This window comes from Carica papaya, chromosome 6, assembly GCF_054855325.1.
Source record: "Carica papaya isolate Zhongbai chromosome 6, ASM5485532v1, whole genome shotgun sequence".
NCBI classification, from domain to species: Eukaryota; Viridiplantae; Streptophyta; class Magnoliopsida; order Brassicales; family Caricaceae; genus Carica; species Carica papaya.
In genome coordinates this window covers 29,803,389-29,816,955 of record NC_142314.1, presented here as the reverse complement: position 1 = coordinate 29,816,955, position 13,567 = coordinate 29,803,389, and the positions used below count along the sequence as shown (strand labels likewise).

The 13,567-nt window shown below is 36.3% G+C and overlaps 1 protein-coding gene and 1 long non-coding RNA gene across 2 annotated transcripts; one reads left to right on the top strand and one right to left on the bottom strand.

Annotated features, from left to right (window-relative positions):
- Nucleotides 1–4,155: 4,155 nt before the first annotated feature.
- LOC148253493 (uncharacterized) lies at nt 4,156–4,841 on the bottom strand. The gene is made up of 2 exons (XM_088223394.1): nt 4,727–4,841; nt 4,156–4,406 (listed from the first exon to the last, which is right to left on the bottom strand). Exons 1-2 carry the CDS (start codon nt 4,839–4,841, stop codon nt 4,156–4,158), a joined length of 366 nt encoding a protein of 121 aa, XP_088079520.1.
- Nucleotides 4,842–9,401: 4,560 nt separating this feature from the next.
- On the top strand, nt 9,402–12,431 carry LOC148253492 (uncharacterized). The gene is made up of 3 exons (XR_015821606.1): nt 9,402–11,286; nt 11,469–12,175; nt 12,246–12,431. It is a non-coding gene; the product is annotated as an uncharacterized LOC148253492 (long non-coding RNA).
- The last annotated feature ends 1,136 nt before the right edge of the window (nt 12,432–13,567 follow it).

Here is a 13,567-nt window from a genome sequence, read left to right as displayed (position 1 = left end):
ACTCTTTGATCAACCAAATGCACAAATAAATTGATCAATATTTATGTTAAAATTTTCTCACAAAAATAAAAGCTAATTTTTTCAGCTCTTCTCTTCACTAATTTTTTTTGCAATCCCCACATATATATATATATATATATATATATAGGTGGCATGGGTGGTCATATCATTTTTGACTTATTTCTTTAGACATCCAAATCAATTTAGACTTATCTACTTATTTTATTTTCTTTTACTTACACATATATATCTCATATTGCTTTTTTTAATTATTATTATTTAATAAAATAATTTTATAAATTAGTTTAATTTTAAATTAAATTTTATAATAATTTTTATTATTATTGTAACGGCCTCGGAATTTTTAAAATAAAATATGTGTATTAAAAAGGTCAAATGCGGAAGCGTAATAAAAATTTTGATTAACATCTCTTACACTAAAACAAAAAACGTGCTCAAAGTATAAAAGAACAAACTAACTAAAAGATAAACTCGAAAATAAAAACTATAAATATAAATACGGAGTCTTCAGGCGTTCCCTTCGCCGTCTTCCTGCAGAACGAGCTCGGGAACAATGTCTTCCTGATATGAAATGATTAAATAAGGAATGAGCTACACCAGCCCAGTAAAGACATCACACTATCTCACTGTCACGGAGGTGAAGGTGGGTAGAAAACACAAAAAGACCAATGGAGCATAATTTACAACAAATTCTTTTATCAATAATAAAATCCTTTACTATCCACTTAACTCGGTGAAGTTCATAAAACAACATACGAAAGCAATAACATTATCATCATCATGAAATCATATGAACTGTATAACATAATACTTATCACGCCTTTTGCATTTCAATCATTACACAATATATTTTTCCTCATTTACCAGCCTACTAGTATCCATGGGGATCCATAGGGGTCCCACTACCCGTGAACCCTTAACACTTGTAATCAGATTCCAGGGCCGTCCCCATACCCTGTCCAGTATGGGCGCCAAAACTATAAACCTCAATACTCCGTCCGGTATGAGGGTGAAACGGGCCGTCCCCATACCCCGTCCGGTATGGGCGCCAAAACACATAAGGTCTCCATACCCCGTCCGGTATGAGAGACCACAATCCCGGTAAGGTTCCCTACGGATCCGGTCCGTCCACCATCTCCTAGGATATCTAGTCAGGCTGACCACATTATACAATTATCAATTTACATAACCTTTTATTCCCCTTTTTCCTCAGTCAACATCATCAAATTACACACAAACAAGCAAACTAGTAATTTATGCCAAACAAGACAACATACAACATCGGGTTCTCAGTCATTCAACCCATAATCAATAAAATAGTGATATATGGACACGAAACTATGAAATAAAAATATCAGACCTCATACTGCATTTAAAACTGTAAAATAGGCCAAACAACAGCTGACCGACAAACACACCAGACTCGGACTCCATTAGCGACCTTAAACAATTTCACACATCTATTGATTCATGAAATACCGTTTTATCATTTATTGAACTTTAATACCGTGATAGGAAATAGGGTGAAGGGTCCTTACTTGTTTCGGGGTCTGAATAAGGCTCTACAGTGCGCTTACAGGCTATCCCTAATTTTCCCTGAATTTTTCCCAGAGAACTGAAACGCACTACTGGTACCTGCACGTGTCCCAAAAAATTCCAAATTAGACCCAGGACCCCTTTCGGCCAATATTGCAATTCCGGCACGGCGGCTCCGCCGTGCTCCGGCGACGCCGCTTGCAGCGGTGATTCGCCTCGGGTTGGTCGTTTTCGGCCGTTTTCGACCAAATTCGGCCACACTTGCATCGGTCCCTGCTATAAAACAACCCTAGGACCCTCGGGGGGCCAAAAAATTACGAAAAACTGAAGCTTACCGGCGGCGATGCTCTCGGGTGCGGCGGCTCTTCGGCGAGGTTCGTGTTTTGGTGATTTGGCTCTGATCAACCTGTAGAGAAAAGAATGGTGATCACGGTGATATACAAATTGTATCAAACAGAGGCCGGGAAGGGCCTCATCGGAGGCAAAAACCGAGGAGGGGCGCGGCGGCGCCGCAGGGTTTCGGCCGTGTTTTCCGGCTGTTTGGCCGGGAGTTTGGCTCCGATTCGGCCACAGGAAAACTCAGCATTGAAAAATGAGTCAGGGTATGAAATTTACCTCGATCGGCGGTCGGAAAACTCCCCGGTGCAGCGGCGAGTGGCGGCGGCCGGCTCTTCCGGCGTCTGGTTCGTCTTCTCCGGTGAGGGCTGGCGGCTAGGGTTTTTGTGGTCAGGTGTGAGAGGTTTATTTATACCCTTTGCCTTTTAATCACAGCCGTCCATCTTGATTTAATCTGGGCCGTTCGATCGCGATTTAATTTGGATTAAATTTGGGCCGTCCATCGCAATTAAATCTGGACCGTCCGTACTTGATTGAAACTGGGCCGTTCGTACGCGTGCATCTGGGCCGTCCGTGCGCGCGAGGACGCATCTGGGCCGTCCGATCGCGGGCACGCGGATCGCCCACGTGGCCTGTTCCCGGGTCGTCGTGGCCTTGCCACGCGGCAGGTCCTGGTTGGCCAGGGCTGCTGACTGGGCCGCTGACGTGGCTACTGACGTGGCGCTGACGGAGCACAACTTTTTTAAATTACGTTTTGACCCCCGGTTTCCGATTTTCTTTTCAAAAATACCCCAATAATCCAAATTTTCACTCCTTTTTCTCAAAATCAATTTCAATTAAATGCAAATAATATTTTTACCCAATTTTATCATTATTATCATTTTTATTTTTATTAAATTAAATTAAATTAAATTAAATTAAATTAAATTAAATTAAATAAATCAATTAAAATTCAATAATTACAAAATAAACTAAATAAAATAAATTAAAAATTAATAATAAAAATAATAAAAATGATAAAATTAATGGGTGTTACAATTATAATAAGTACATATATTATATTATTATACTAATAATATAGTAACTAAAATTATAAATATTAATTTTTTTATTTTAAAAATAAAAAAATTTAATTTGTCTCTAATATTAATATATTCTCGGTGTTATCAAAAAATATAATAATAATTTATTTATATAAAATTTTTATTTATTTAATTAAATTAAATTTTTTAATTTAATTATAAAATAATTAATTCATTTAGCAAAAATCAAAATATTCGTTAGTGTGCGATCTCATTGGTTCAATACTAAATCGGTATTAAATTGGTCAAACTAATTTACTAATTAAGGTTGATGTCTAGCAACACTTCTCAACGAACGGATAATATGAAATATACAATTACTCTTAAGAATATGCTAAAGAAAGATGTAATATTTTTTTCTGTCATTATTACTCCGGGTTAATTCTAAAATATGATTTAACTGTCAAATCCTAATAAATAATCAACTATATTTCGTGTAAATTATAATTAACTAATAAATAATATATGAAATTATTTTCTTCTTTCATTCAACTGTCTTACCCAAAGTCTTAATTTAATCATTATAATAAATGACAACATAGAGTTTAAACTTATTACTAAAGTTGATAAATTCTGTCTTGATCAATAATTAATTCTACAAATATTTATCATTTCAACTATAGTTTTATGACTATAAGTGCTCAGAATCGAAGTATAATAAATGACTTATCAATTACTATGATGATCTCAGGTCAAAAGAAATTCTTATATCTCATCATTTTAAAAAAATACTCTATTGATAATTTAAGATAATATTAACCATTAGAAATTCTCAATTGAGTCGGTTCAATGATCATATCTCAATATGCATTATCTATATATATGATTTAATTAATGAGATCAACTAATCTTTATCTTATAGAAACTATTACATATATATTAGTTTTACCAGATCATTAATGTCTTATTTTGATGATCTAATGACTAAGAATATTTTTGATTAAACCATAAAAAATTTTACTCTCATTATCAAGATCTTCATCTTGATATAAAATTCATAAATTTAATCAAAAATTTTATTACATAAATTAAACAATAAGATAATAAATATGATAATAAAAATATTATTGTCATATATTAAAATAAATTATCAAATAATAATGTATTCAATATATTACACGAATAATTAGATTGTGAGCACAACACTTATATCCCTAATAATCTTCCACTTGTACTAGATCTAATTTGTCATGTAGTTCATTTCCAACTTCCACTTATGCTTGTCAAACTCTTTTGCACCAAGAGCCTTGGTGAACGGGTCAGTTGCATTATCCTTTCCATCAACCTTTTGAATTTTAACATCCTCACGTTTAATGATTTCTCTAATCAAGTGGTACCTCTGCAAAACGTGTTTGGATTTTTGATGCGATCTCGGCTCCTTTGTTTGAGAGATAGCTCTAATATTGTCACACAATAATAGAACTTGACATTCTATTGAAGAAACCACACCAAGTTCAGTTAAGAACTTCTTCATCTAAATAGTTTCCTTAGTAGCTTTACTTGCCGCTATATATTCTACTTCGGTCACTGAATCAGCTACCGTAGCTTGTTTGAACTTTTCTAACTTACTGCACCACCATTTAAAGTGAATATATAACTAGATATAGATTTGTTACTATCTTTATCTGAAGCAAAACTTGCATCGGTATAATCTTCTAGTTTTAACTCAGATTCTCCATAGATGAGTAATTGGTCTTTAATTCTTCTCAAGTACTTAAAAATAGTCTTTACCACTTTCTAATGTTCCTCACTAGGATTTTCCTGATATTGACTAGTCACTCCTAGTGCATAAGTCATATCAGGACGTGTATATGTCATGGTACATATGATAGCTCCCACTACATTAGCATATGGGACTCTACCCATGTATTATCTCTCTTCAGAGTTTTTAACACAATTTTCTCTACTGAGAGTAATTCCAATGTCTATCGATAGATAGCCCATCTTAGAATTTTTCATATTAAATTTTTTCATAATGGTATCAATGTATATGGACTGAAAAAGTCCAAACAACTTCTTAGATCTATCTTTATAGATCTTTATTCTCAATATATAAGATACTTCTCCCAAGTCTTTCATGGAGAACTGTTTAGATAGCTAGATCTTAGTATTTTGTAATGCTGGTATATCATTTCCAATAAATAATATATCATCTACATATATCACTAAGAAAATAATCGTACTCCTACTGACCTTTTTATACACATAAGGTTTCTCTTCGCATCTAACAAAATTGAACTTTTTAATTATTTTTTTAAAATGAATCTTTCAACTCTGATATGCTTGCTTTAATCCATAAATGGATCTTTATAACGTACATACTTTATCATGATCAGACGGGGATATAAAACATTCAGGTTGTGTCATATACACATCCTCTTCCAACTCACCATTTAGGAAAACAGTTTTTACATCCATTTTTCACATCTCATAATTATAGTATGTAGGTACAACAAGTAGAATCCGAATTGATTTGAGAATTATTATAGAGAAAATATTTCATTATAATCGATTCCTTTTTATTTTGATGATATCCCTTAACAACAAGACGACCTTTATAGGTCTCCATCTTTCCGTCTCTAATCTTTCTTTTAAAAATCTATTTACAACCAGTAGGCTTTACATCCTTTAAAGTTTCAACTAAAATCCAAACTTTGTTAACTTTCATGGATTCCATTTCAGATTCCATGGCCTTTATTCATTTCTCATAATCAAAACCTTGCATAGCCTCTTCATTGGTCTTGGGATCATCATCACCATGATTAACCTCACTTGTTACATCATCTTGCATTAAAAGATTTAACTTGTCTTGTTGTCTACCAGACCTTCTAAAAGGTTCATGTACAACTTGCTCACTTTGTACTAGATTAGGTTGTCGTTTAATATGATTTTGAACAAGTTCACTAAGTGGTTCTTGAACAACATTTATTTCTTGAATCTCAACCATTAGAGATGGTTGTTATCTTTAAAATATCTAGTAAAAGTTTCTAAACCTGTTTCTCATGATCCTCTCATTGTATTGATTCATTAGTTTCTTGAACTTCATCAAGCCTAATTCTTTCACCATGATTTCTTTTAAAAAGAAATTTCGTTTCCAAAAAAGTTGTTCCGCTAGCCACAAATACTTTATGGTTAGATGGGTGATAGAATAATATCTCATTGTTTCTTTAGGATATCTAATAAATATACACTTATTAGGTCTTGAGGCAAGTTTATCAGTTTGTAATATCTTAACATAAGCTAGACAATCCCAAACTTTAACATACTTAAAGTTTGGTTTACGTCTTTTCTATATCTCATATGGAGTTGTAGAGATTGACTTAGTGGATACTTTATTTGGCAAATATGCAGCAGTTTTCAAAACATATCCCCATAAATTAATTAGAAGATCTGTAAACCCCATCATTGATCTCATCATATTTAATAAGGTTCGATTTCCTCTTTCAGATACATCATTGTGTTGTGGTGTTCTAGGAGGGGTCCACTGTGAGAGAATCTCATTTTCTTTGAGATATCCAGTAAAGTTATCACTAAGATATTCTCCTCCTCTATCATACCTTAACATTTTAATGCTTTTGTCAATATGTTTCTCAACTTGACTATAGAATCTTTTGAACATTTTAATAGACTGATTTATGTTTTATAAGATATACAAATTCATATCTTGACATATCATCAGTGAAGGTGATAAGGTAAGAATATCATCATCTGGCTTGAGTTTTCATGGGGCCACAAACATCAATATGAATTAGTTTCAATAATTCAAAAGCTCTTTCTCCACTTCTAATAAATGGAAATTTGGTCGATTTTCCTTTGAGACAAGATTTACAAGTTAGATATGATTCATAATCATATTTATTAAGGTAACCTTCCTTGTACAACTTACTTATTCTTTTCTCTCCAATATAACCAAGTCTATAATGCTAAAGATATGTATAATTTACTTGATCATCTCTTTTTCTCGTAAGACTAGAAACATGTAAATTTGAGTTTTTATTCATATCAGGTAAGACATAAATACCATGTTGGAGATAATCATTTACATATAAATCATCATAATAATAAATAAAGCAAACTTCATTATTTAAAATAATACAAAAACCATGTTGATCCAAAAAAAATATTAAAATTATGTCCAAAACAAATTTAGGAACATAATAACAATCATCCAACAAAAGTATTTTTTGCGTAGGCATCCTAAGAGAAATTGATCTACAGCTAGGGTTGCAACTTTTGCACCATTCATAACTTGAAGATTAACTTCTCTTTTCTCTAATCTTCTACTAATTTGTAGTCCCTGCAACGTATTGTAAATGTTAAAATAACTACCGGTATCTAATACTCATATAGACAGATTAATAGAAGTTAAAGAAATCATGAAAACACTTTTTATTAAGGTCTCACCTTGTTTCTTATCTTTCAGAGATGCAAGATACTCCTTGTAGTTTCTCTTCCAATGCCCTTTTAGGTTTCTTCTTACCCTTACCCTTCTTCTTAGAAGAGTTATCAACCAACATGACAGTTCTTTTCCTATTCTCAGATGCAATTTGATTCCCATAATCGACCAACATGTTGAGCATCTCATGGAGATCATAATCCATTTTATTCATGTTGAAATTAATAATAAATTGAGAAAATGACTCAGGTAGTGTCTACAAGATCAAATCTTGAGAAAGTTCTTTACTTAGTGTGTTCCCTAATTTTTGAAGTTTTTCGATAAAACCAATCATGTTCAAAACATGGGGCCTAACTGGAGAGTTGGCAGTCAACTTGGATCTAAACAAAGACTTAGATAAGTAGTATCTAGTTGTCCTACTTTGTGCACTATACATCTTCTTAAGATAATCGATGATTTGCATGGGGATCCATATCCTCATGTTTCCTCTGGAATTCAGAACTCATAGAAGCAAGAATAATGCATTTGACAGTAAGACAATCTGTTAAGTGTTTCTGAAAATCCTTGATGCCTCAACATCATCATCAGGTGGGGTCTCTCTAGCAAACTTATCAATCATATCAATAAGTTTTTCATACATGAGAACAATTCTCATATTTCGATACTAGTCATCAAAATTTAGTCTAACCAACTTATTGACATCAAATATGTCACGCAGTGATATAACAGACATATTGAAAAATCTAAAATTAAGAAAAAAAATGCAACAATATAAGAACACATTTACATATATCATAAAGAAATAGACTTTTATCTAAATAAGATTTTCACTAAATAAATAAAATAATTTTAAGAAATATATATTTCAATTTAGTAGAATAAAAAAATTCTCTAACAGTATAAATGAGTCCCTTGGTAGTCAAGTCGATTCTCACACATATTTTAAAAGTAACCTATATAACTTCCATAAATTGCTCTATACCAAATAATCTCTTAGTTGTCAGATCGGTCATGTTGGTATAGTTGAGTTCAACCATCATGATGACAAATAATTAATAAAATTTTATATTTTTCGGGTAGTTCAAAAAATTGATATAAAATTAAAATAATTATTTCCATATATGCTTCTTATACAATAAATAACTTCATTTTATTCTCGAACTACAAATTTTTTTATTGTCATATCGTTCTTTATAAATAATAAATAAATAAATTTATTTATTTTGATGGCCAGAAATAAAATTTCTTATATTTTATTATAATGAACTCAATTTTAAATTAAAAAATATAATTATCAAAATAATTATAAAAAGTATAATGATCAAATCACTAATATAAAATTAATTTTATTTAAATTATCTATATGCAATTAATCCTAATAAATTTACATCATATATAACACTTAATTCAAAATTACACAAAGGATAAACATATATATATCTATATATAATGTGTTCAAAAATTAAATAAAAATTAATTATTTTGGAGTTGTACAGCCCCAGCCCAATTTATCCTATCTCTTTTTCCTTTTTTTTTTCACCATTCATATTATATATATATATATATATATATATATATATTTCGGCGGCATGAGAGTAAGGGATACAACCCAATTTTTTTTTTCATCCACATTATATAAATATATATTTATGTATTTACTAGCCTAATTTCCAGCAACTCTAATTTTTGCAACAACCCCAAAGATTATGTATATATATCTCATATATATATATATATTGCAGCTACCTTAATTTATTTTTTTTTAATTCATCATATGACAAAAAAAATGTAATATCCATCTAAAGAAAAAAAAAAGAAGATAGAGAATAAAAAAAAATAAAAAATAAAATTAGAGTAAGGATATATGTAGCGCCCGGGGAAATTGAAGAAGGAAAAAAAAAAAAAAATGCGCGTGCCACGTCAGCAGACCCAGTCAATAGGCTTGGCCAACCAGGACCTGCCACGTGGCAAAACCACGTCGACCGGGGACGAGCCACGTTGGCGATCCGCGTGCGCGCGATCGGACGGCCCAGATCAATCGCACGATCGGACGGCCCAGATCAATCGCGCGCACGGACGACCCAGATTTAATCGCACGGACGGTCCAGATTTAATCAAAATGAACGGCTGAGATCAAAAGGCAAAAAGGTATAAATAAGACCCCCACACCAGACCCCAAACCCTAGCCGCCTACCCTCGCCGGAGAAGACGAACAAGAAGCCGGCCGCCGCCACCCGCCGCCGCATCGGAGGGATTTCCGACCGCTGATCGAGGTAAATTTCATACTCCCGACTCGTTTTTCCACGCTGATTTCCCCAGTGGCCAAATCGGAGCCAAAATCCCGGCCAAACGGCCGGAAAACAGGGCCAAAAGCTAGCGGCGCCGCCGCGCCCCTTCTCGATTTTTGCCACCGATGAGGCCCTTCCCGGCCTCCGTTTAATGCAATTTTTATACCACCGTGATCACCATTCTTTTCTCTACAGGTTGATCGGAGCCGAATCACCAAAACACGAACTTCACCGGAGAGCCGCCGCACCCGAGAGCACCGCCGCCGGTAAGCTTCGGTTTTCCGTAAATTTTCGGCCCCCCGAGGGCCGTAGGGTTGTTTTATCGCAGGAACCAATGCGAGTGTGGCCAAAAACGGCCAACCCGAGGCGAACCGCCGCCGTGCCGGAGTTGCGATATTGGCCGAAAAGGGGCCCTAGGCCTAATTTGGGATTTTTTGGAACACGTGCAGGTACCTGTAGTACGTTTCCGTTCCCCAGGAAAAATTCAGGGAAAATTAGGGACAGCCTGCAAGCGCACTGTGAAACCGTGTTCGGACCCCGAAATGAGTAAGGACCCCTCACCCTATTTCCTATCACGGTTTTAAAGTTCAATAAATGATAAAACGGTATTTCATGAATCAACGAATGTGTGAAATTGCTTAAGGTCGCTAATGGAGCCCGAGTCTAGTGTGTTTGTCGGTTAACTGTTATTTGGCCTGCTTTACAGTTTTAAATACAGTATGAGGTTTAATGTTTTCATTTTATAGTGTCATGTGCATATTGTATTGTTTTATTGATTATGGATTGAATGACTGGGATATTGATGCTGTATGTTGTCTGTTTGGCATAAATTACTGTTTTGCTTGTTTGTATGTGGATTGATAATGCTGACTGAGGGAAGGGAGAATGAAAGATTCTGTAAATGGGTAATTATATAATGTGGTCAGCCTAACTAGATATCCTGGGAGATGGTGGACGGACCGGGTCCGTAGGGAACCCTACCGGGATTGTGGTCTCCCATACCGGACGGGGTATGGAGATCTTATGTGTTTTGGCGCCCATACCGGACGGGGTATGGGGACGGCCCGTTTCACCCTCATACCGGACGGGGTAATGAGGTTTATAATTTTGGCGCCCATACCGGACGGGGTATGGGGACGGCCCTAGAATACGATTTCAAGTGTTAAGGGTTAACGGGTAGCGGGACCCCTATGGATCCCCATGGATACTAGTGGGCTGGTAAATAAGGAAAAATATGTTGTGTAACGATTGAATTACGAAAAGCTTGATAGGTATTATGTTATACAGTTTATATATATGGTTTCATGATGATGACGATGTTATTGCTTTCGTATATTGTTTTATAAATTTCACCGAGGTAAGTGAATGGTAAAAGTTTTATTATCGATAAAAGGATTTGTTGTAAATTATGCTCCATTGGTCTTTTTATGTTTTCTACCCACCTTTACTTCCGTGACGGTGAGATATCGTGATGTCTTTACTGGGATAGTGTAGCTCATTCCTTATTTAATCATTTCAGATCAAGAGGACATCGTTCCCGAGCCGGTTCCGCAGGAGGACGACGAAGGGGACGCCTAAAGACTCCATAGTCACATTCGTAGCTTTTACTTTCAAGTTTCTCCTTTAGGTAGTTTGATCTTTTATATTTTGTGAGCACGTTTTTGGTTTTGGTGTAAGGGATGTTATTCAAATTTTGACTTCGCTTCCGCATTTGATATTTTTAATATACATTTCATTATGAATTTCCGGGGCTGTTACAATATAAATAAAAGAAATTTTTAAAATTAAGAAACTTTTGGTTAATTTCAGGGACTCAAATAAAACAAATGAGAAAAAAGGAGGGGTAAAAGTATAAATAAGAAGAAGTAGAAAGGGGCAAAGGAAATCAAGAAATGGACGGTCCTGATCGAACCATTTGAGAAGATCAAATGGCTGAGATTTAAAAAGAGAACGAATGGCCCAGATCGAGTCAGAGAAATCTAACGGTTGGGATGAATGAGTATAAAAAGGAAAAGTTTAGAGTTTTTCTTCATTATGAGGGCAATCGAAAAAAAGAGAGAGGAGCGATCAGGGAGAAAGAAGAAGAGGGGATTGCACGGAGAAGTCGAAAAAGAAGAAGAAGGAGAGGAAAGAAAGAGGAAGGATAGAGAAGGAGAAAAGGAATGAGGAAAAAAAAAGTGATCGAGCGAAAGAGGGAAGAAATGAGAGGGTCGTGCGGGGAAGCCGAGAGAGAAGAAAAAAGGAAAGGGAAGAAAGGGGGAAGCCAGAAAAAGGAAGGGAAATGAGAGGAAAAAGGGGAAGGATAAGAGAAGAGAGGAGTGGTCGAACGGGAAAGAGAATGGGGGATCCGAGAACGGCCACTACAAGGGAAGAAAAGGGAAGACGAGAGAGGCAAAGGTGGGAGAATAGTGTAAGCTGAGCTGAAAGGAAGAATGAGGAAGAGGAAATGGTCGAGGCATCGTGCGACGGCAGAGACCGAGGTTGTTTGGGTTTTTCGAGCACCGGACCCGAGATAGGTGCGTTCCTTTTCTTCTTTTGGTTTGTGTTTTTGATTAAACGAGTGTTCATGTGTGTATGTGTGTGCAGGTTTGGGAGCTAGGGAGCCTCGAGGTGACCGAAAAGAGGCGACTGGGAGCCAAGCCGAGGCCAAATCGCCCCATGCTGGAAAGGTAAAGCTTTTTCATGTTTTTTGGTGTTTGTTGAGCAGTGATGGAGTGGGGATAGTGGCGGGCTGGCCACGCGGGCTCAGTCAAGCCACCCACCCGTGCAGGATGTAACACCCAAAATCTTTTTTTATATATTATTTTTATTTTTATTTTTTATTTATTTTTCTTTTTTGTATTTGAATTTTTTAGATTTTAATTTAATTTAATTTAATTTAATTTAATAAAAATAAAAATAATAATAATGATAAAATTGAATAAAAATATTATTTGGATTTAATTATAATTAATTTTGGAAAAAATGGGTGAAAATTTAGATTCTGGGGGTATTTTTAAAAAGAAAATCGGAAACCGATGGTCAAAACGCAATTTAGAAAAGTTGTGCCACGTCAGTAGCCACGGCCAACCAGGACACGCCGCGTGGCAAGGAAACGCTGACACGGGACGGGCCACGTGGGCGATCCACGTGTGCACGATCGGACGGTCCAGATTCGTTCTTGCGCGTACGGACGGCCCAGATCAAACGTGCGCACGGACGGTCCAGATTCACGCGTACGGACGGCCCAGATTCAATCAAGCATGGACGGTCCAGATTTAATTCCAATTAAATCACGATCGGACGGTCCAGATTTAATCTTGATGGACGGTTGAGATTAAAAGACAAAGGGTATAAATAACCCCATCCACACCTGACCATAAAACCCTAGCCGCCAGTGCATCGCCGGAGAATAAGAACCAGACGCTGGAGGAGCCGGCCGCCGCCACTCGCCACCGCACCGGAGAAGTTTCTGAGCGCCAATCGAAGTAAATTTTCTCCCCCTGGCTCGTTTTTCGATGCTGAATCCGCTTATGGCCAAACCACCAGCCAAACGGCCGGAAAACCCCGCTGAAGTCCTGCGGCGCTACTGCGACTCCTCTCTGTTTTTGCCTCCGATGAGGCCCTTCCCGGCCTCCGTTCGATGCAAATTTTATACCACTGTGATCATCGTTCTTTTCTCTACAGGTTGATCGAGCCAAACATCAAAACGCGACTCACACCGGAGGAGCAGCCGCACCCGAGAGTACCGCCGCCGGTAAGTCTCGATTTTTCGTGATTTTTTAGCCCACCAAGGGCCCTAGGGTTGTTTTATCGCAGGGACCGATGCAAGTTTGGCCGAATTCGGCCGAAAACGACCAACCCGAGGCGGATCGCCGCCGCTTGGCCGGAGCACGGCGGAGCCGCCGTGTCGGAATTCCAATATTGGC